Source organism: Ranitomeya variabilis, chromosome 3 (assembly GCF_051348905.1).
Source record: "Ranitomeya variabilis isolate aRanVar5 chromosome 3, aRanVar5.hap1, whole genome shotgun sequence".
Lineage (NCBI taxonomy): Eukaryota > Metazoa > Chordata > Amphibia > Anura > Dendrobatidae > Ranitomeya > Ranitomeya variabilis.
Window position 1 is genome coordinate 117,630,612 of NC_135234.1, and position 23,852 is coordinate 117,654,463.

Below are 23,852 nucleotides of genomic sequence, written 5' to 3' on the forward strand. Positions count from 1 at the left end.
TAAGGCCTTCGATTGTGTAGAATGGAATTATTTGTGTTCGGTTTTGTTGTGCCTTGGGTTTGGGCCTAAGTTTATATCTTGGGTGGGGTTGCTATACTCCTCTCCAATGGCAAAAATTAGAGTAAATAATAAATTATCTGATAGTTTCTCATTGCATAGGGGTACAAGGCAGGGGTGCCCATTGTCTCCGTTGCTATTTGCCCTAGCTGTGGAACCCTTGGCCGCTAAAACAAGGGAGGAGAAGGTGTCTCTGTATGCTGACGATATTTTGTTATGTTTGGGGGACTCGGGAGAATCTGGATAACGCGGTGGCATTAATTGAGGAATTTGGGGAATTCTCTGGACTCAAAATAAATTGGGACAAATTGTGCATTATGCCCAATGATGAGGTAGAAAGGGGTACTGGGGAGGTGGAAATGTCAGCAAAATTGAAGGTAGTTTTGAAATTTAAATATTTGGGGATACAAATCGCCCTTCCTCTGATGAGGTTTGAAGAACTTAATCTAAGCCCTCTGGTACAAAGAATGCGTACAAAAATTTCGGCGTGGAACAAACTACATCTCTCTGCAATTGGAAGAGTGAACCTTTTGAAGATGATTGTGATGCCGCAGTTGTTATATGTACTGCATAATTCTCCAATTTGGATTACGCAGAGTAGGTTCTGTAAAATCAAATCGCTGTTTGGCGAACTAATATGGGGGGGGGGAAAGCCCAAGGTTTAAACAAGAAACTTTGCAGAGGCCATAGGCGGAAGGGGGCTTGGCGCTCCCTAACCCTTGGGTATATTTTTTATCAGCACAATGCCAGCATATTGGAGGATGGGGGGAGGAGATGGGAAAGGGGCAATAGCCCAGTAGTTTGAGATATTTGTTTGGAAAATGGCCTCTGGGTGAGAGTTTGGAAGGGGGGCAATTTTTGAAACTGGGTTCTCGGTTTCCTACTGTTCTCCTAATTCATAAGGTATGAAAAAAAGTTAAACAGATTAGGGGTGTCACGGGCCTTACCAAATACTCTCCTATATGGGATAATATAAACTTACAAGAATTTAAGCAAATGGAAGGATATGGGCCACGGAGAGAGGCAGGAATTAGAAAGATGGGTCAGCTACTGGGTCAAGGGGACTTAAGTCATTCGTGGAGTTACAAACAGAATTCCAGTTATCACATTTAAATTTATATCATTATAAAAGAATTCAGCATGCGTATCAGTCGCAATGTCGGAGAAAACTTATTGAGATCCAGATTGATATCACAATGGCTTCCATTTTGGAGAACAGCGGGACAAGGGGGGCAATTTCAGAAGTGTATAGAGATTTATTATTCACCTTTCTAGTCAAACATCCCATCAAGTCTAGAGTGAAATGGGAAGCTGAATTGGGAGAGTTAAATGATGATAGATGGGAATCTATTTTAGAATATGTGACTAAGATCTCTATGAGCGAACCTGGGAGGATGTCTCAATTATATGTGATTCATAGAGCTTCCAGAACTCCGATAGACTGTTCAAGATGGGTTTGAGGTCTGATTCCGAGTGTCCACGATGTTCGCAGGAACAGGCAGACATGTTCCACATGCTGTGGCTTTGCCCTAGATTGTCCGCCTTCAGGACAGTCGTATTGAATCGGATTGAATTGGTATATAGGTGTGTCATTCCCAGAGACCCTTTGGTCTGTATATTAGGTTATGTGGAAGAAATAGCAGTGGTATCTATGGTTAAACTGGCGATTGCTAGATTGTTATTCATAGCAAGGAAATTGATAGCTCGGTTCTGGATCAGGGAGGAGCCTCCGACTAGACGAGACTTTCTTACGCAGGCGGATCATATAATTTTATTGGAAACAAGTATCTATACTAAGAGAAATAAACTAGATGTATTTCAAAAGATATGGCAGCCATTGATAGAATGGAATTAGAATTGTGGGGAGGATGTTATGTTATAGATGATGTTCATACTATACAATTGTGTTTGAATTGGGGAAGGAATATCGGATGGGACATTGGGAAGGCATTAAAGGGGTCTCGAAGGGGGGGGAAAGGGGGGGGGAGTTCATAAAATATATGATTATCTGTGAATAACAGCTTGATGTCATTTGTTATAATTGTTTTTCCTTAATAAAAATGTATCTTGATTAAAAAAAGACTACAAAGCTAATGCTTTGTCCCATTCCTTTTGGATTGATGAACTTCTCTGAGCTTTAGTGCTAGTGTAATCCCAAATCTAATTGTTTCTTTTGTAGGCTGCAATCGATGCTTTCAAACTGATGGGACACCGTGCGTATTATGAACAAATGATTTGTGATCAGCTTGACCATCAAAAATACAGAATTACAGATCTTGTGGATGTGGCAACCTTTAAAGATTACATGCAAGTAAGAAACTCGGGTTATAGGATATTTTAATTATCTAAGTCATCGATTGGATTACAGTGCATCGATTCTGAAGGAGAATATCCATGACACTTCAACCCCAAATCCACGACAGTATCTTAATCGTCAGTGAGATTTCTGCAGCGAATTCCTCTGCAAGTACACAGTATATTTTTATCACTTACCCCATTACCAGTTTTAAGGCTTCTTTACAGTAGCCTAAAGGCAGGTTGAGTTGTCATAATCAGCAGTACCAGTAATGATACCGTAGGGTCATTTACATTGCACATGCAGCGATTCATTTCTCTTTCAGTATACAAGTCACCTTGATGAGATTCCAGCTCATCGCGGAGGGCGGGATAATTGTTGGAGAAGACTATCTCTCAAAAATATGCCAAGAACAACACTAATGTACGACATCGTGGACTATGCGGAGTCAGGAACGCTGTCCGGTAGGCTCAAAGAGGAAATGAAGCTTCTCCTTCAGATGCCTCACTCTGAAGATGTACAGCGCCGGCAGCTAAGTGCTGTCACTGAAATCAGGTTATCATCAATGCAGACATTATTACTTTGGTTTGGGAATGGGAAGAGCAGGTAATAAGTACAGAGTTTGTATTCATGTATTACTACGATATACCATCACTTTATGATTAGAGGAAGTCTAATGATAAAAAGTCTCGCACTATACGCCCTTCTACCTCATCACTGCTGGGGAATTGTGGCAGGTCCTTTTACCTTGAGTAAGCTGGCGCTGCAGATTCCGGCACAGCAGGTTATATCCATGGTGCGCTATGAAAGGGGGAAATTGTGAGATCAGTGCAGTGCTCTTTCCTTTTATCCTAAATATTAATGGGGGTTACAGTAGTCAGACCCTATCAATCATAAAATAATGGCATATCCTAGGGATCTGCTATCACTTTATAAGATGGAAATAACCTTTTTATGTAAGTTACAAAATGGTACATTGGCTGTCTGTAGTCCTTTTTATCTGTACACATGTACAAAATCAAACATTCATCGTTGAATGAATAAAAGCTGAGCTCAGTTAAGCCATTGCTAAAAAAAAATATACATGTTTAATTGATTGTATTAAAGGGAACCTATCACCCCGTTTTTTTCGGTATGAGATAAAAATACTGTTAAATATGGCCTGAGCTGTGCATTACAATAGTGTAGTTTGTGGACCCCGATTCCCCACCTATGCTGCCGAAATACGTTACCAAAGTAGTCATTTTCGCCTGTCAATCAGGCTGGTCAGGTCGGATGGGCGTGGCTTCTTCCCCCAGATATTGCGTAGTTTTCCGTTGGTGGCGTAGTGGTGTGCGCATGTCCAACGTCCCCAATCCTGCACGGGGGGGTGAAAATAGCAGCGATGTCCGTTATTCCATTGGTGGTCGGTGGGCGCGGCCATCTTCCTTTGGCCGCGCGTGCGCAGAAGCGGCGCTCTGCTGGCCGCGGCTTCAGGAAAATGGCCGCCGCGATCTCCATCTGCGCACGCGCGGCATCCCGCGGCCATTTTCCTGAAGCCGCGGCCAGCAGAGCGCCGCTTCTGCGCACGCGCGGCCAAAGGAAGATGGCCGCGCCCACCGACCACCAATGGAATAACGGACATCGCTGCTATTTTCACCCCCCCGTGCAGGATTGGGGACGTTGGACATGCGCACACCACTACGCCACCAACGGAAAACTACGCAATATCTGGGGGAAGAAGCCACGCCCATCCGACCTGACCAGCCTGATTGACAGGCGAAAATGACTACTTTGGTAACGTATTTCGGCAGCATAGGTGGGGAATCGGGGTCCACAAACTACACTATTGTAATGCACAGCTCAGGCCCTATTTAACAGTATTTTTATCTCATACCGAAAAAAACGGGGTGATAGGTTCCCTTTAAGGCCAGTTTACATTGGACAACTCTTGGCGTTACACAACCGCCAAACTGGCTACAAAGATACCAATCGTCGGTTGTTTAATAGCCTGTTTAGCATGGCTGACCATGCTTCCAATGTGCAAAGAACTATCTTTAAAAGGGCTATGACTGTTCAGCCTAAGTCCTGCCGCTCAGTGTTTCATGGTGGGGCCAATCATTTAACTACACCTTCCCACCTGTTTGTCGCCTATCCCTACCCTTCCCACCTTATTTGATTGACCACTCTGGCTTCATAGAGCCAGAGAAGAGTGGATATACTGTAGATGGGAAAACAAGCAGGTGGGAAGGTGTAGTTAAATGATTGGCCCAGCTGTGATGCCCCAAGCTCCTGTACTTGGTTTGAACAGTCATTCTGTGCTGACAGTCCCTTTAATAGATCATTCCTTATGCATACACTGTCATTCTTGACAGCACGTTGTCTTGTTTACACAGGACTATGTGCTGCTGACAACTTTAATTTTTAAGCAAGCATAAAAATTTCAACCAACAATTGGCCGCCTATTCACACTGGCTGATTATTTGAAATCGAGCATTTCAAGGACACTCGTTCATGATAATTGGCCAGGGTAACTGCACCCTTAGCCATCCTCTGCTTACTTCTCTATCAAAAAGTGAAAGGGTGACGTAATCTCTACTGATATCTGATAAGATGCGTGTGTTAACAGCAGGTTTATGCATCTGTCCCATTCATTAGGGCTAACCTTTTAATGGGAGAAACGAAAAAACTTGCTCCAGCACCACTTTAGTAAAATCCAGGCTTGTAACTTTATTCTTTGCCAGAGTAAAAACAGTGGAAAACACGCTCTTCAAGGCACACCAGGGCACAAACAGCGACGCGTTTCAATCTATTGATCTTTATCAAAGCTTTGATAAAGATCAATAGATTGAAACGCGTCGCTGTTTGTGCCCTGGTGTGCCTTGAAGAGCGTGTTTTCCACTGTTTTTACTCTGGCAAAGAATAAAGTTACAAGCCTGGATTTTACTAAAGTGGTCCTGGAGCAAGTTTTTTCGTTTCTCCTCTTGATTACTGCGTCCTTCCACGTGGAGTTCCGTGCACCGGCAGTGGTCACACGGTGAGCTGGCTTTGTTCGTTTTTTGAGTTGTTTTCTAACCTTTTAATGCCTTTCCCACATAAGATGTAATAATACAGTGGCATGTAAAAGTTTGGGCATGGTTAGTACCTAGTAACACCCCCTTTTCAAAGTATCACAGTTTGCAAATGCTTTTGTAGCCAGCCAATAGTCTTTTAATTCTTGTTTGAGGGATTTTCATCCATTATTCTTTGGAAAATTCTAATGTTCCTTGTGCCATTGGCTGCAACACAACCCCAAAGCGTGATCCACCTCCATGGTAAATGGTTGGCGAAATGTTCTTTTCCTTTGATTATTGTGGCCCAAGAGCTCTATTTTAATCTAATTGGTCCTCGGGACTTGTTTCCAAATTGCACCAGGCTTGTTTAGATGTTCTTTTACATATTTCAAACTCCAAATTTTATGGTGAGAATGCAGGAGAGGTTTTCGTCTGATGACTTATCCAAGAAGGCTATATTAATGCCAGTTTCTCTGAACAGTAGAATAATGTACCACAACTCCAGAGTCTGCTAAATCTTTCTGAAGGTCTTTTGCTGTCAAGCTGGGGTTCTGATTTGCTTCTATAGCAATCCTACTAGCAGCTCTCAGTGAAACTTTTTTTTTTTTTAAATTCGTTTATTAAAACACTTAATTCACGTGTACATACACAGTTTACACATTTCCGGGTCAGTGCAGGTACGACATAATGATAGATTCATTAACATAATGCTATATACACCGATCGGATCATGCAAATTTGAAATATAATAGTATGTCACATATACTGAAAATCCTAAAACTCAACCTATCTTACTGCCTAAACAAAAACAGTTTCCACCACATTAGCATAACGGTTTTAATGCTCAACGTGAATCACTCAGTTTCTCAAATCTTTACTATACTGAATCTAGGCCCTTAACTACGTGATGACACGGTGAGGTACAACGAGTTCCATAAGTCCCAGATTTTATTAAATTTCTCTAAACAACCTCTATTCTGGTATAAAGTGCGTTCATACGGCACGATCAGATTTACCAACTCTATCCAGGCCCTAAGAGACGGATGTGAAGTGCCCATCCAACGCAGGGCAATCAATTTTCTTGCCAGAAAAAGTGTCTCTCTCAAAAAAATTTGAACATGGTGGCCCCACACCTCCTCCTCCAGTATCCCAAACAAACACACTGACGGGGTCAAGGGAACAGGAATGTGTACAAGGGAAGTCAACAACGAGGCCACCTCTCTCCAATAAGACATAATAACTGGACACTCCCATATCATGTGTATGAAATCCGCCTCCTCCATATGACATCTGATACATTCTGAAGATCGGGACCACCCAATTTTAAATAGTCGCAATGGGGTTAGATATGATTGATGCAAAATATATAGCTGTATCATTTTATTGTTAGCCGAGGGTGACACCTTGGTTGGGGACTCAAGGGCCATCTCCCAGTCCTCACCCTGAAGGTCAGGTATCAGGACCCTCCACTTTTCCCTTATCGGCAACAAGGTAGCATCAGCACCCACGGACAACATATAAGTATACAATGCGGAGATAAGACCACGGGGTCCCTGTGACTTGAAAATCCCTATCAGTGGGAAAGAGGATATTACTTGTGCCACCTCCACACTTCGAAGATGTGACTGAATCGCCGATCTAAGTTGAAGATATCGGAAGAACTGAGGCCTCGGTATATCATGCCTATGCTGGATTTGTTCAAAGGACATTAGGGTTCCCTGTTCATAAAGATCATTAAGCGACAAAACACCATGCGACATCCAGAATTGAGCAGAAGGGTGATTCAGTAAGCTCGGGAAATATTCATTATCCCATAATGGCATTTCAGCTACAATACCATCAAAACAGATTACCTTTTTCACTTGCCGCCAAATCAACCTTGCCAACCGAAGCAATGGCAGTAATCTAGGGACAGAGGGTTTATTTATTTCCAAGAAACCCAACGGGCAGCTGATCCTGGCAGCATGAGCCAGATGGTTTTCCGAGTTCGGTAAATCTCCCCCAGGCATCCATTTTCCCAGAGCTCTAAGCTGTCCAGCTAAATAGTATAAAAAGAAATCTGGCAACGCCGCCCCTCCCATTTGCTTAGATCTGTGTAAGGTGGATAATTTGAGTTTGGGTCTAGCCCTTCCCCAAATAAAGGATGTAGTTAATGAGTTCAAGTTGGCAAAAAAGGATTTAGGGACCGGTACTGCACTATGTTGGAGGGAATAATTAAGCTTCGGGAGAAGTATCATTTTTATCAAATTTATGCGGCCCGAGACAGATAAAGGCAGTTTACTCCATATAGCAAATTTATGTTTAACAAACTCCAGCAGCGGGAGAATATTAAATTGTAAATCAAGTCTACTATATCTTGGTATAATTATTCCTAGGTATTTAAAGCTAGTGACAACCGGCAATAGGGATAAAGTATTAAGGTGTGTCGCCGAGCCATGAAAGAGAGGCATCAAGGCAGATTTATCCCAGTTAATATATAGTCCCGAACGTCTACTGAATCCCTCTATAGTAGTGATCACATGTGGCAGGGTCTCCTCCACCTCATCAAGAAATACCACCATATCGTCCGCATATAGACCAATAGTATCCGTGCGGTCTGCTATCGTAATGCCCCTAACAAGTGGGGAGGACCTCATACGAATCGCCAACGCCTCTATTGCAAGGGCAAACAGGGCCGGAGATAGAGGACATCCCTGGCGAGTCCCTCTCTTTAAGGAGAATGATTCAGAAATAGAATTGTTAATAATTATCCGGGCTCTTGGTTTCAAATATAATGCTGCAATCCATTTTTGGAATTTAGGACCAAATTGAAATCGTTGTAAACATGCAGATAGGAAAGGCCATTCAAGAGAATCAAATGCCTTAGCCGCGTCCAGCGAGGCCATGGCCCATTTATTCTCAGGTACCAACGTACTATATTGAGCTATTGACTGAACCCTCCTGATATTAATAGAGGTACTCTTACCCGGCATAAAACCTGTCTGATCTGTATGTATTATATCTAATATTACCGTGTTTAACCTAGTAGCTAGAATTTTAGTGAAAATCTTATAGTCCACATTAACTAGTGAAATAGGACGATAAGACCCGCAGTCTAGGGGGTCCTTCCCTTCCTTTTTTAAAACTATGATATTAGCTTCATAATAAGAATCCAGCAAGGAACCACCCTCCCAAATCCCCTGAAATACTTTCAAAAGAATTGGAGCCAGAGCATCTCTATATTTTCTATATATTTCTATAGGGAAGCCGTCCGGGCCAGGTGCTTTGCCAGAAGCCATATCTGTTATGGCCTTGTTTACCTCATCAAGAGTAAAGTCTGCGTCTAAAAAGGCTTGTTGTGCAGCATTCAACGTAGGGAATACTAAGTCTGATAAATAGTTTAGGCATTCCAAAGTATCAGAGTCTCCCTTGGAACTATACAGTTCTTTATAAAAATCACAAAAGCATTGGAGTATGTCATCTGTCGAGGTTACTACAGAGTAGTCTGATTTCCGGATTTTGAGTATAGTGTTGGACGTATTGTGCTGACGCACCATATATGCTAGGAGTTTACTGGACTGGTTTCCCAGTTCAAAATATGTCTGCTTAGTAAAAAATAATTTGCGCTTAGATTTAGTGTCAGTATATTGACTATGTAGTCTATGTAGGTGTAACCACTCCGTCCTGTTCTCACTTGTCTGGTTAGCTATATAGGCCGCCTCCGAGTCCCTCAGACGCTTGTCCATGTCATCATCTTCTTTTGAGGTCAGTCGCTTAATATACGAGATGGTAGAGGACAAACAGCCCCTCAGGTATGCTTTAAGGGCATCCCATAAAATATTAATATTTTGCGGCATAGGGTGGGATGCAGTGAAGCAATCCAGTTGGTCAACAGTCCGGTCCTCTGGGCCTATTAACTTCAGCCAGAATGGATTTACTTTCCAAGTTATAATGTTCCTCACCCGACCCAACTTAAGTTTAAGGATCACTGGACTATGGTCTGAGACCCCTCTACTCCCATGACTCACCTTCCCCACCCGTACCGCCAAGTTACTGGAGCCAAATATATAGTCTAAGCGAGATAAAGTGCGTCTGACAGACGAGTGACAAGTAAACTCCCTTACGTCGGGGTGGTGTGTTCTCCAAAGATCTAACCAACCAGTACCTTCCATGAATATTGACAATCGAGACGGTGAAGGACTCACATCTGTGGTCCCTCCATCGAGCCGGAGTCTATCCATACCTTCATCCATTAACATATTGAAATCTCCCATACACAGAACATGCGCATCTGGATAGTTTAAGGCAAAGCCAACCGCCTTCTTAACAACCGACATATTAGCAGGGGGAGGGTTGTATATACACATTATAATATAGTCCTCTGAATTCACATTCGCATACACAAACACAAAACGACCTTCCGGATCTCTCCGAACCTCTCTGACCTCCCATCTAATATCCTTATGGATTAACAAAGATACTCCTCTAGAGTAACTAGTATGGAATGCATGCACAGACCATTGTACCCAAGGTTTCTGCACATAACGGGCCGAGTCTCTAGTCAGATGTGTTTCAACCAGAGCTACTATGAGGGTGATAACGTCTTATCTGAGAAAATACTTTGACTCTCTTACGAGGCGACCCAAGGCCTCTCACATTCCAAGTCATGCATGTTACATCAGACGCCATATCTCATCAGTCTAGAATATATAGTGTCACGTCGAGTTTCCGTCACGCCGGTGGTGGAGAAAAACATGGCAGTAATTTCTATGCAACTAACAATAAACAAAACCAAAACATTGAAGAGCAAGAAGTGCTTCATAAGGGAGCAAAAATTTGTGCTCCACATAACCCAGTCCAAAAAGGGGGATACCATCTCTGAACGCAGAGTTCGGTAAAGTTTCCCAGGACGCTGGCAAAGGAGCTCCCGTCATCAACAAGGAAAATCCGGTGAGAGAGTTCCAAATTCTAGATAGAAAGAAAATAGAAGACCTCCCCGACGAGAGAGTTCCTCCTTTTGTAGATCCATGTAAATGTAAACAGCAGCCAACTTAGGATTTCTCTCCTCCCCCGTCCACTCCCACACATGACCGTAGCCACTCTTCAGCATCCGCCGGGGTGGTAAAAAAGGAGGAAGAACCTTTATACACGACCCTGAGTCTGGCAGGATAAAGCATTGAATACACGACGTTTTCCTCTCTTAGTCGCCTCTTTATCTCCATGAACTGAGCCCGTTGTTTTTGTAACTCCATAGAAAAATCTGGGAATATCGAGACAGTAGCGCTGTTATATTTGATAGGACTTTTTTGCCTCGCCATACGGAGGGCCATATCTCTGTCTCTGCAATTAAGAAGGCGGGCCAAGAAGGGTCTCGGCGGAGCGCCTGGAGGAGGAGATTTTGTTGGGACCCTGTGGGCCCTTTCCACAGCAAATGTGGGGGAGAATTCATCCCCCAGAATATCTCTGAGCCAGCCCTCCAAGAATTTTTCAGGTTGTTGGCCTTCTGAGCGTTCCGGCAGGCCTATAATACGGATGTTATTTCGGCGTAGTCTGTTTTCCAGATCATCCGCCTTCTGTTTCCAAGCATTTATGGAGCCAGCCACTTTTGTCAATTTAGCTTCCATAGGTGTGGAGTTGTCCTCCAGGCGAGAAACCCGTGATTCAACCTCTGTAATGCGGCCCTTCATAGACTGCATATCTTGACGAAGGCGCCCCACCTCAGAGTGCACTTCCTCTATCTTCCCAGTTAGAGAGGTTCTAGTCAGTGATATAGCTTGCATCAGTTGTTCGGATGCCTGTCTCAGAGTTAAGTCCTCCTGATCTCCATCCTCCTCATCCTCGGAGGCACGATTTGGTACCTGGGTCTCAGATTTCCCCACAGGAGAAGTATTATTCTTTTTTGAGCGCAGATTATCAGGGGGATCGGACCGTGTAAATTTTTTGAGCTTTTCCGCTGCGCTTAGGGTTTTGGTGCGATGTGCGGTCGACATAGTGAGGATCAGTTAGTATTTTAATAGGATACAGTCACTGCCCGAACAATGCACTGATGTGGCACAATGCACAGATAGCCTATAGGGCCCTCCCAGCCGTGCACCACAAGACCAGTGATATATTATAATCCAGCCCAATGTGTGCTCAGAAGGGAGAGGGATCCAGGAAGTAAATCCAGCAGCAAACAAAAAGAGCGTAGTGTCTATATTAATCACAGGATTACACCCAGGCAGCTGTAGTATATAAATAGATCGTGGCAGGACCCGCACCCACCGTGCAGGTAGTGGAGTGGGGGAGAAGTTCCAGTGTGGCAGGCGCCAGGACCAGACAGCGCTATGTCCGTTATGCGGCACTGATGAGGGGAAGCCCGGGGCCCGTTTCTCAGGGCACACTCCGTGAGACTCCCCCCCCCCCCCCCCGTACCTTGAAGAGCTGCACAGGAGTCCAGCCAGCTCTCTCCCGTGCTGCAGGATCTGCTTCGCGCCTTCTGCCGTCAGCGCGCGCAGTTAGTGAAAATGGCTGCTGCCTCCTGTCAGCTCCGTCCTCCGTCCAGGCTCTCCCGGAGTCCACCCGACCGAAGCCGCACCTCGCAGCCTCACAGAAGCCAGGCACCTCCAGGCACCCAGGGGAGCACAGCGGTGATTCGGAAGACCCTCGCGGGTAAGTATTAGCAGGGGTTTAGGTCAGGATTATGGGAGCTCCAGCCGGACGCGTCCTCACAGCTCCGTTACATCGCCACGCCCCCGCTCTCAGTGAAACTTTGCTTGGTCTTTGAGACCTTATCTTGTTCCTGTTAACTGCCATTTCTTAATTACATTTCAAGCTGAGGAAAGGGCAACTTGAAAATGCTTTGATATCTACCTAAAGCCTTCTCCTGCTTTGTGGGCCTCCACCATTTTCATTTTCAGAGTGCTAGGCAGGAGTTTAGAAGGACCCATGGCTGTCTTTTTGCACAAGGTTAAAGGAGGCTGGGTTTTTATAAATTTGGGAAATTTGCATCACCTAGCCTTTCCTAACGATGATAGTGAACAAGCCATAACCCTAACAGACTAACTAAGGTTTGAAACCTTGGTTAAAATTATCTGAGCACACAAATCTCCAAGGGTGCCCAAACTTTTGAATCGGCCCATTTTCCTTTTTGTAATTTTTAAAATGTAAATTATTTATTTTCCCCTAAAATACAAAGGAAATCTGTCCTCTAACTTTTAGGACTTTTTAGAGATCATTTCAACTTGCTTAACTGTTCACAATAACAGTAATTTTGATCAGGGGTCCACTTACTTTTACATGCTACTTTTTGTGCAATGTTGGGTCCTCATGTATGGAATGGGCTCAGTGACTGAGGCCACACCATAGCAGGCAGGTACCAGTTATCATATAGTTGTCAGCGGCCTGTAAATACAGCACCCGAATTGCTATAGTTTAACCACTTAAATGCTGCTGTCAATCAATGACCTTGGGATTTAAATGGCATGATTATATGTGGTAACTGCTCTTACTGATCATGATGGGATCCTGCTGAAGCCGCCCACACTTCTTGGTCCTCTTATGAAGGCCAGCCTATGTGTGGACTTCATAGGATAATGTCTTTCTCACTATTCTCACTATATACTGCAATATTTGGTCTTGATCAATCACAGGCCCAAGTTCCCTAAGGACACGTTAACAAAAAAATACAGTAAAATATTTTTGCGAGGGAAAAATTCTAAATCCCTTAATAACATTTTTAAATATAAAAAAATTGTGATATTACCATATCCAAAAAGTCCGGTTTATCAAAATATTAAATTAATTAACAGTATTAAACAGTGTAATGAGAAAAAAAAATTAAATGCCAGCATTGTGGGGGGTGGGGGTTAATACACTGCTCAAAAAAACAAAGGCAACACTAAAATACCACATCCTAGATATGTCTGAATAAAATTTTCCTTTTGCAAATTTTTATTCATTGCATATTGGAATGTGTTCAGAACAATAAAACATAACAATTCTCAATGTAAATCACAACTAATATCCCATGGAGGTCTGGATTTGGAATGATACTCAAAACCAAAGTGGAAAATCAAATTACAGGCTGATCCAACTTCAGTGGAAATGCCTCAAGATAAGGAAATGATGCTCAGTAGTGTGTGTGTGGCCTCCACGTGCCTGTATGACCTCCCTACAATGCCTGGGCATGCTCCTGATGAGGCGGCTTATGGTCTCCTGAGGGATCTCCTCCCAGACCTGGACTAAAGCATCCGCCAACTCCTGGACAGTCTCTGATGCAACGTGACGTTGGTGGATGGAGCAAGACATGATGTCCCAGATGTGTTCAATCTGATTCAGGTCTGGGGAACGGGCGGGCCAGTCCATAGCTTCAATGCCTTCATCTTGCAGGAACCGCTGACACACGCCAGCCACATGAGGTCTGGCATTGTCCTGCATTAGGAGGAACCCAGGGCCAACCACACCAGCATATGGTCTCACAAGGGTCTGAGGATCTCATCTCGGTACCTAATGGCAGTCAGGCTACCTCTGGCGAGCACATGGAGGGCTGTGTGGCCCTCCAAAGAAATGCCACCCCACACCATTACTGACCCACCTCATGCTGAAGGATGTTGCAGGCAGCAGATCGCTCTCAACGGCATCTCCAGACTCTGTCACATCTGTCAGATATGCTCATTGTGAACCTGCTTTCATCTGTGAAGATCACAGGGCGCCAGTGGCAAATTTGCCAATTCTGGTGTCCTGTGGCAAATGCCAAGCATCCTGCATGGTGTTGGGCTGTCAGCACAACCCCCATCTGTGGACGTCGAGCACTCAGACCATCCTCCTGGAGTCCGTTTCTAACCATTTGTGCAGACACATGCACATTTGTGGCCTGCTGGAGGTCATTTTGCAGGGCTCTGGCAGTGCTCCTCCTGTTCCTCCTTGCACAAAGGCTGAGGTAGCGGTCCTGCTGCTCAGTTGTTGCCCTCCTACAGCCCCCTCCATGTCTCCTGGTATATGGGCCTGTCTCCAGGTAGCGCCTAAAGCCTCGACACTACGCTGACAGACACAGCAAACCTTGCCACAGCTCGCATTGATGTGCCATCCTGGATGAGCTGCACTACCTGAGCCACTTGTGTGGGTTGTAGAGTCCGTCTCATGCTACCACGAGTGTGAAAGCACAACCAACATTCAAAAGTGACCAAAACTTCAGCCAGAAAGCTTTGGTACTGAGATGTGGTCTGTGGTCCCCACCTGCAGAACCATTCCTATATAGGGGGTTTCTTGATAATTGCCAATAATTTCCATCTGTTGTCTATTCCATTTGCACAACAGCATGTGAAATTGATTGTCAGTGTTGCTTTCTAAGTGGACAGTTTGATTTCACAGAAGTTTGATTTACGTGGCGTTATATTCTGTTTGAGTGTTCCCTTTATTTTTTTGAGCAGTATATAAAAAACAAACCAACTAAAAAAAAACTCTTACTCTAGTTACTCAAAAAAGATTACATGGTCTTTAAAAATACTGTCAAGAATATTTTTATTTACCACTTAAACTTTTTTTCTTTAATCACTGTAACCACACTATTCTGGAGAATCGGGATTCCAGGTCATTTGTACAGTACAATGACCACTGTAATTGCAATGTAAAAATAAACTATATTTTGCTGTTCACTTTGTAATATACCGTATATACTCAAGTGTAAGCCGACCCGAGTATAAGCCGAGACCTCTAACTTTGCCACAAAAAACTGGGAAAACTTAATGACTCGAGTATAAGCCTAGGTTGGAAAATGCAGCAGCTACCGGTAAATTTCAAAAATAAAAATATATACCAATAAAAGTAAAATTAATTGAGATATCAGTAGGTTAAGTGTTATTGAATATCCATATTGAATTAGGAGCCCCATATAATGCTCCATACAGTTAATCATGGGCCCCATAAAATGCTCCATACAAAATACGCCCCATATAATGCTGCACAAAGGTTAATAAGGGCCCCATAAGATGCTCCATAGACATTTGCCCCATATATTGCTGCACGAATGTTGATTATGGCCCCATAAGATGCTCCATAGAGATATTTGCCCCATATAATGCTGCACAAATGTTGATTATGGCACCATAAGATGCTCCATAGAGATATTTGCCCCATATAATGCTGCATAAATGTTGATTATGGCCCCATAAGATGCTCCATAGAGATATTTGCCCCATATGCTGTTGCTGCGATTAAAAAAAAAAATAAAAAAAAAATGGCATACTCACCTCTCGTCGCTCAGGCCCCCAGCACTTGCAATATTCACCTGTCCTCGTTCCACCGCTGGGCACCGGTTCTGTCTTCCGCGTCCTCTGCACTGACGTTCAGGGAGAGGGCGCGCACTAACCACGTCATCGCGCCCTCTGACCTGAGCGTCACAGCAGAGGACGCGTAATGCTGCTCACCTTCCCCATTATACTTACCTGCTCCCGGCGCAGTTCCTTGCAGCTTCCCTGATGGTCTTCTCTGGGCACAGACAGCTTCTTCCAGCATTGAGCGGTCACCGGTACTGCTCATTACAGTAATGAATATGCGGCTCCACCCCTATGGAGTGGAGTCACGTCCATATTCATTACTGCAATGAGCGGTACTATGTGACCGCTCAACGCTCGAAGAAGCTGTCAACGCCCGGAGACCATTGGAGATGCAGGGACCACGACAGAAGCAGGTGAGTGTCACAGGCGCCGCTCCCCCTCCCCCGCCGACCCCCTGGGACAATGACTCAAGTATAAGCTGAGAGGGGCACTTTCAGCTTAAAAAAAATGGGCTGAAAATCTCGGCTTATACTCGAGTATGTACGGTAATTTTGTGTTTCAGTTAATTAATCACAACCTCAGATCTCTGCTTGATGTCAGCCGATGGGAAACCTCTTGTTTACTTATAAGGGCTCCTTCTCACTTGCGTTAAATATGGCCGAGTCTCACATGTTAAAACCCGGCTCTGCCGCCGGCACTCCAGAGCGGAGCGTGCAGCCGAATAGCAATACATGGAGCTGCACGCTCCGCTCCCAAGTGTCGGTGGCAGAGCCGGGTGTTACCATGCGAGACTCGGTTGAATTTCACGCAAGCGAGTATGAGACCTAACCCTTATACAAGTAAATTCACTGCACTCCCCTAAGATAATGCATATAAGGTGATCTTTATTCATTGATCTTCTAAGGTATATGCAAAAACTAATTCAATGTTATAGGTGACTAAGTGTTAAGCATTAAATTGCATCTTATCATTTTACATCCTATGTTGCCTGGATTTTGTTTAGCAGTACCTCTACTATATTGTCAACATGTATAGGTTTATTGTTTGTTTATTTTATGTTTTGCAGGTCTTACCATATTTTTACATCCACTCTATGGAATATTCATTATTTTTCATTTCCCCCACAGCAATACCGTGGTACACTTAGTTGCCTACAGCATTGAATAGTTTTTTTTGCATATAACTTGGAAAATCAATGATTAAAAATCACCTTATTTGCATTATCTTAGTAGGGTGCAGTGAATTTACCTGTATGTATGCTAAGGAATCCACCTTGTTCTACTTGCACCTCCAGATGATCAAACCTGAGTACACTCCAAATTATCTTGATTAATACATACAGTATAACCCTTAGGCTGGGTTCACATAGCATTTGCTTCTACTTTTGGTGGCTTTGTTGGGATTTAAGTCCAAACCCTTGCAAAACAGGATTCTGGTGTATGGACAGACAGGGCCATTGACTATATAATAATGCAGACGGAGTCACTGTGCTGTCGTGCATCATTTTAATCTGTAAATGCCTATCAGAGGCAGGAAGCAAGACGTAGTCAATGGACCTGATCCCAATGGAGCCACTGAACTTAAAACTAGTTTCAAGAAACAAAATGTTACTTACATACTGAACACAGTATGTTCGGGCTGAATTACTGCTGAAAGTGGCACCAATCATTCTGAGTGTTGTGGTTTGCAAATTTCAGCAGAGTGCTTATATTTTTATTGGCCCTGCAGCAATCGTTTTTTTGCCATATAAATGTGCACAGTAACAATGAAAATGCTTTTTTTAGCTGATGTCTTTACCAAACTGGCAGATTACTTTTCAGTCCTTAATCTACGTTTCCACATTGTGGCTACGTCTTTGTGATTTGTTAATCTATATTTCTGGTTTCTTGTAGATCACCTGTACCACCGCCATCATCAGCAATTTCTACCTACCTCCCATCACTATATTCTGCCGCACCAAGAAACTCATCTCGAAGATCACAAAAAGCCCGCCGAAAAGTAGCCAAAATGAAGAGATTTTATGGCCCAGGAAGAGAACAGGTAAAATTAGTGCAGCTACTTCTCCCATGTGAAATGTGCCTAAGAATTGTAATGTGCAGCGACAATGGACTTTTCACACATCAGTTTTTTGGCAGTGTTTCATCAATATTAAACCCAAACCAGAAGAATCTACAAAACACCAAACTCGTCATTCTTTGGCCACGTTCAGTATTTGGTCAGTATTTTACATCAGTATTTGTAAGCCAAAATCACAAGTCAAAATATTTGAGGAAAAGTAATTATTATTATTATTTATTATTATAGCGCCATTTATTCCATGGCACTTTACATGTGAGGAGGGGTATACATAATAAAAACAAGTACAATAATCTTGAACAATACAAGTCACAACTGGTACGGGAGAAGAGAGGACCCTGCCCGCGAAGGCTCACAATCTACAAGGGATGGGTGAGGATACAGTAGGTGAGGGTAGAGCTGGTCGTGCAGCGGTTTGGTCAATCGGTGGTTACTGCAGGTTGTAGGCTTGTTGGAAGAGGTGGGTCTTCAGGTTCTTTTTGAAGGTTTCGATGGTAGGCGAGAGTCTGATGTGTTGTGGTAGAGAGTTCCAGAGTAGGGGGGATGCACAAGAGAAATCTTGTATGCGATTGTGGGAAGAAGAGATAACAGGTGAGTGGAGAAGGAGATCTTGTGAGGATCGGAGGTTGTGTGCAGGAAAGTACCGGGAGACGAGGTCACAGATGTATGGAGGAGACAGGTTGTGGATGGCTTTGTATGTCATGGCTAGGCTCTTGTACTGGAGTCTCTGGGTAATGGGGAGCCAGTGCAGGGATTGACAGAGGGTAGAGGTTGGGGAATAGCGGGGTGACAGGTGGATTAGTCGGGCAGCAGAGTTTAGAATAGATTGGAGGGGTGCGAGAGTGTTAGAGGGGAGGCCACAGAGCAGGAGGTTACAGTAGTCGAGGCGGGAGATGATGAGGGCATGGACTAAGGTTTTTGCAGATTCTTGGTTTAGGAATGTACGGATCCGTGAAATAATAGAAACACATCACCACTTTTATGTTTTTCATCCACGTCTGGTTTTGACTTACAAATACTGCTGGAAAATACTGACCATGTGCACATGGCCTTTCAGTTATTTGTCTCCCTTTAGGTTCGACTCCTGACTGACCGCCAGGTCTCTTGTTTGGAGCACAGTCCGTATTTCACTGATGTATGAAACCGGCCTTACATCAATAGACAGTCCATGTGCTTTCTGTGTGTAGTCCTTTGTGCGCAGTGACCATAATTTAGCTCGTCTGTATGTAGCTGATTATTCACCTTAGGCTTCTTTCACACTTCCGTTTTTACAATCTGCACAGGATCCATCAAAATGTTGAAATGACGGATCCTGTTCAGATTGTAAAAAACGGGTGCACTGGGTCCGTTTTTCTGACGGACCCGTCGAGGCTATGGGCACCTGTTGCGTATGCGTCTTCGTAGCGGTTTTCCGCTGCGAAAACGCATACACAACACAACCCATGTTAAAAATAAAAAAACAACAACAAAAAAAAAATCGCAATATTCTCACCTTTCGGCATCCCGCGCAGCGTTACCGATGCTCCTGGGCAGCTGGCGTTCCCAGTAATGCCTTGCGTTACAATGACCTCTGATGTCGTAGCGGTCTGGCATTACTGAGAACGGCAGCTGCCGGGAGCATCGGTAAATCGGCGCGGGACGCCAGAAGGTGAGAATATTGCGATTTGATTTTTTTTTTTTAACATTATATCTTTTTACTATTGATGCTGCATAGGCAGTATCAATAGTAAAAAGAGAGAGGGAGAGAGAATTTCCCTGGCTGAAAATTCTTCCAGGCATGCTCAGTTTCAAAAGACGGTATCCGTCGGCTGGATTCCTGCTTTAGACATTCAGCAACGGATCCTGCGTCCATAGGCTTCCATTATAGCCAAAGACAGGTGGCGCAGGATCTGTCGCTGAGCGATTTGCCGACGTGCAGAAAAAACGTTCCTCTGTGCGATTTCTCCGCCCGACGAACAGCAATTTTATGACGGATCCAGTGCACGACTGATAAAACGTGTGGCCATCCGTCACTAATACAAATCTATGAGAAAAAACGCATCCTGCGGGCAAAATCGCAGGATCCGTTTTTTTCACAAAACGACGCATTATGATGGGGGATGAAAGACGGAAGTGTGTAAGAGGCCTCACCAATCCGCTGCTGCTCCCAGGTCACCGCTGGTCTCTGTATCTTAGCGCTGATTGTTTGTTTTTTTTTTCTTTGTTAGGAGGATGAAACCATAGTTGTCAGCCGACAACTATTTTCAAACGAACAAGCACAATCAACCCAGGTGATGTTCAGTAATGATTGGGATGAAGAAGCAGAAAAACTGTATGCTTGGAGTCAAAACCTGTCTCTAGAAGAACCTGGGATGCCATCAACTGTGCATCTGTAAAAGCTAGAATTGGTGGCTGTGCACGATGAAAATCTGCCGATTGCATCAGATCTTTTGCTAGAATCTTCAGTTGCCATTTCTATCAATATGGGTGATCCGTAGAGACATGGGAAGATAAATGGGTGGTTGCTAGTGATGAGCGAATATACTCGTTACTTGAGATTTCTCAAGCACGCTCGGGTGTCCTCAGAGTATTTGTAAGTACTCGGAGATTTAGTTTTCTTCACCTCAGCTGAATGATTTACATCTCTTAAGCAGCTTGATTACATGTGGGGATTCCCTAGCAACCAGGCAACCCCCACATGTACTTATGCTGGCTAACAGATGTAAATCATTCAGCTGCGGCACTGAAAACTAAATCTCCGAGCACCAAAAAATACTCTGAGGACACCCGAGCGTGCACGGGAAATCTCGAGTAACGAGTATATTCGCTCATCGCTAGTGGTTACTTATATTTTCTATAATGAAGCTTGGGTACATAGGTACAGGGTTGTCCTTCAATTGGAATACAACCTAAATGATCCCCGTTGGGTAAAACCAAAGTGTGTCATTTGTAATAATGTAAAAAAAAATCCCAAACAAACATGCTTAGTAATTAGAGGGGTAAGTTTGCATAAAGCAGCTTGCTGAACACATTTCTGGGATTGTCCAAGGTCCAGCCAGCAGCTGAGTCTAAGGGTACATTTCCACTGCCGAGAGACAAATCGGTCCGTAATCTGGACCGAAAAAACGGATGTAGCGTATGCGATTGTCATGCGAGTGTAATGCGAGTGCAATGCGAGTGCAATGCGATTTTTAATCGCACCATCCGTTTTACATTCGTATGACATCCGTATTACTGTCCGATTTGTACGCACCGGTGTCCTTTGAAAAGCCGGCAAATCAGTGCTGTGTACAGTAAAATCACACTGACAGGTTAGAATAGAATAGATATATACACATATATATATATATGTATATATACCTATTCTGTCAGTGAGACACCTATATATGTATATTTATATTTAATGCGGAGCAAGATAGCATTAAAGCCGCTAATTCAATTGCCGGCTTTTCATTTCTCCTTCCCAAACCCGACATGATATGAGACATGGTTTACATACAGTAAACCATCTCATATCCCCTTTTTTTTGCATATTCCACACTACTAATGTTAGTAGTGTGTATGTGCAAAATGTCGGCGCTGTAGCTATTAAATTTAAGGGTTAAATCGCGGAAAAAATTGGCGTGGGCTCCCGCGCAATTTTCTCCGCCAGAGTAGTAAAGCCAGTGACTGAGGGCAGATATTAATAGCCTAGAGAGGGTCCATGGTTATTGCCCCCCCCCCCCCCCCCCCCCCCCCCGTGGCTAAAAACATCTGCCCCCAGCCACCCCAGAAAAGGCACATCTGGAAGATGCGCCTATTCTGGCACTTGGCCACTCTCTTCCCACTCCCGTGTAGCGGTGGGATATGGGGTAATGAAGGGTTAATGCCACCTTGCTATTGTAAGGTGACATTAAGCCAGATTAATAATGGAGATGCGTCAATTATGACACCTATCCATTATTAATCCAATTGTATGAAAGGGTTAAAAACACACACACACATGATTAAAAAGTATTTTAATGAAATAAGCACACAGGTTGATTTAATATTTTATTGCTCTCTCAATCCATGTGATGACCCTCGCTTGGAAAAATAATAAACCAACAATATACATACCCTCTCTGATGAACTGTCACGTCCCACGATGTAAATCCATCTGAAGGGGTTAAAATATTTTACAAGCAGGAGCCCTGCTATAATGCAGCTGTGCTCGTGCTTGTAAGCCCCGGGGAATGAAGGAAATGTAGGTCAATTACCTATAGTTACCTTCAGTCGCGGTGATGCGCCCCCTGGTGGATGTCCTCATATGACCTGGAGCGTGGGAAAAAGTTCCCAGGCTGCAGTTCATGAGAACATCCAGCAGGGGCGCATCACCGCAACTGAATGTAAGTATAGATCACTCTGCTTTCCTTTCAGCACCCGGGGATTACAGACACGAGCGAGTGCCTTAGCACAGCTCCTGCCTGTAATATTAGTTAACCCCTTCAGATGGATTACCTCGTGGGACGTGACAGTTTATCGGAGGGTATGTATATTGTGTTTATTATTTTGCCAAGCGAGGGTGTTGCTGATGGATTGAGAGAGCAATAAATTATTAAAACAACCTGTTTGTTTCTTTCATTAAAATACTTTTTAATCATGTGTGTGTTTTTTTTAACCCTTTCATACAATTGGATTAATAATAGATAGGTGTCATAATTGAAGCCTCTCCATTATTAATCTGGCTTAATGTCACCTTACAATAGCAAGGTGGCATTAACCCTTCATTACCCCATATCCCACCGCTACAGGGAGTGGGAAGAGAGTGGCCAAGTGCCAGAATAGGCGCATCTTCCAGATGTGCCTTTTCTGGGGTGGCTGGGGGCAGATGTTTGTAGCCACGGGGGGGCCAATAACCATGGACCCTCTCCTGGCTATTAATATCTGCCCTCAGCCACTGGCTTTACCACTCTGGCGGAGAAAATTGCGCGGGAGCCCACGCCAATTTTTTCCGCGATTTAACCCTTAAATTTAATAGCTACAGCGCCGAAATTTTGCACATACACACTACTAACATTAGTAGTGTGGAATATGCAAAAAAAAGGGGGATATGAGATGGTTTACTGTATGTAAACCATGTCTCATATCCTGTCGGGTATGGGAAGGAGAAAGAAAAAGCCGGTAATTGAATTAGCGGCTTTAATGCTATCTTGCGCTGCATTAAATATAAATATACATATATAGGTGTCTCACTGACATATATATATATATATATATATATATATATATATATATGTATATATACCTATTCTATGTGTATATATCTACTCTATTCTAACCTGTCAGTGTGATTTAACTGTACACCGCACTGAATTGCCGGCTTTTCAAAGGACACCGGTGCGTAAAAATCGGACAGTACTCGCATGGTGCGAGTGCTGTGCGATTTTTTTTCTCGCACCCATTGACTTGCATTGGCGAGTCTCGTCCGAGAATCGCAGCAATACGCAGCTTGCTGCGATTTTTTTTCTCAGTCCGATTTCGGCTGAGAAAAAAATCGCAAATGAAAAGACACCTATTGAATAACATTGGTCCGAGTGCAATCTGATTTTTTATCGGATTGCACTCGTCCGTTTTCCTCGCCAGTGGAAATGAGCCCTAACAAGCGACCTGAGGGTATAAAACTACATGTGTATTGCATTGTATGAGACTGGTGATCAGAGAAGTAAAAATTAAAGTCCCATACAAGGAACTAAGTAAAAAAAAAAAAAAGTTAAATGCTTTAAAAACTACAAAAAAAAAATTCAGAAAAAGAAAATATTAAACCAATAACTACATATTTATGTAAAAACAAAAAAGTACACGTATTTGGTATCGCCACATCTGGAACGAGCCGACCTATAAAACTGTCACACTTGTTAACTCCTTCAGTGCACACCGTAAAAAAAAAAAAAAAAAAAAAAGCAAAAACCTTTTGTTTTTCCATCATGCCGCCAAACAAAAAGTAGAATAAAACATGATCAAAAAGTCAAATCAAAGTAAAAATGCTAACAATGAAAACGTCATCTTGTCCTGCAAAAAACAAGCTGCCATACAGCTCCAACAGCGGAAAAATAAAAGTTATAGCTCTCAGAATAAAGCAATGCAAAAACAATTTTTTCTATAAGTTTTTATTGTGAAAAAGCGTCAAAACATCAAAAAATGTAAATGTAGTATCAC

At 43.4% G+C, this 23,852-nt stretch overlaps 1 protein-coding gene across 2 annotated transcripts in view; it reads left to right on the top strand.

The window, feature by feature from the left end:
* Positions 1-23,574, top strand: part of C3HXorf58 (chromosome 3 CXorf58 homolog) — a 39,936-nt gene extending 16,362 nt beyond the window's left edge. The window contains exons 5-9 of one of the 2 annotated variants that reach the window (XM_077294594.1): positions 2,237-2,368; positions 2,679-2,908; positions 17,513-17,660; positions 19,904-20,741; positions 23,290-23,574. In XM_077294594.1, the coding sequence (XP_077150709.1) occupies positions 2,237-2,368; positions 2,679-2,908; positions 17,513-17,660; positions 19,904-20,071 (678 nt within the window). In that variant the 3' untranslated portion in view covers positions 20,072-20,741; positions 23,290-23,574. Of the gene's footprint in view, positions 1-2,236; positions 2,369-2,678; positions 2,909-17,512; positions 17,661-19,903; positions 20,742-23,289 lie in introns of those variants that run through there. The other variant, XM_077294593.1, reaches the window with a different exon arrangement.
* The last annotated feature ends 278 nt before the right edge of the window (positions 23,575-23,852 follow it).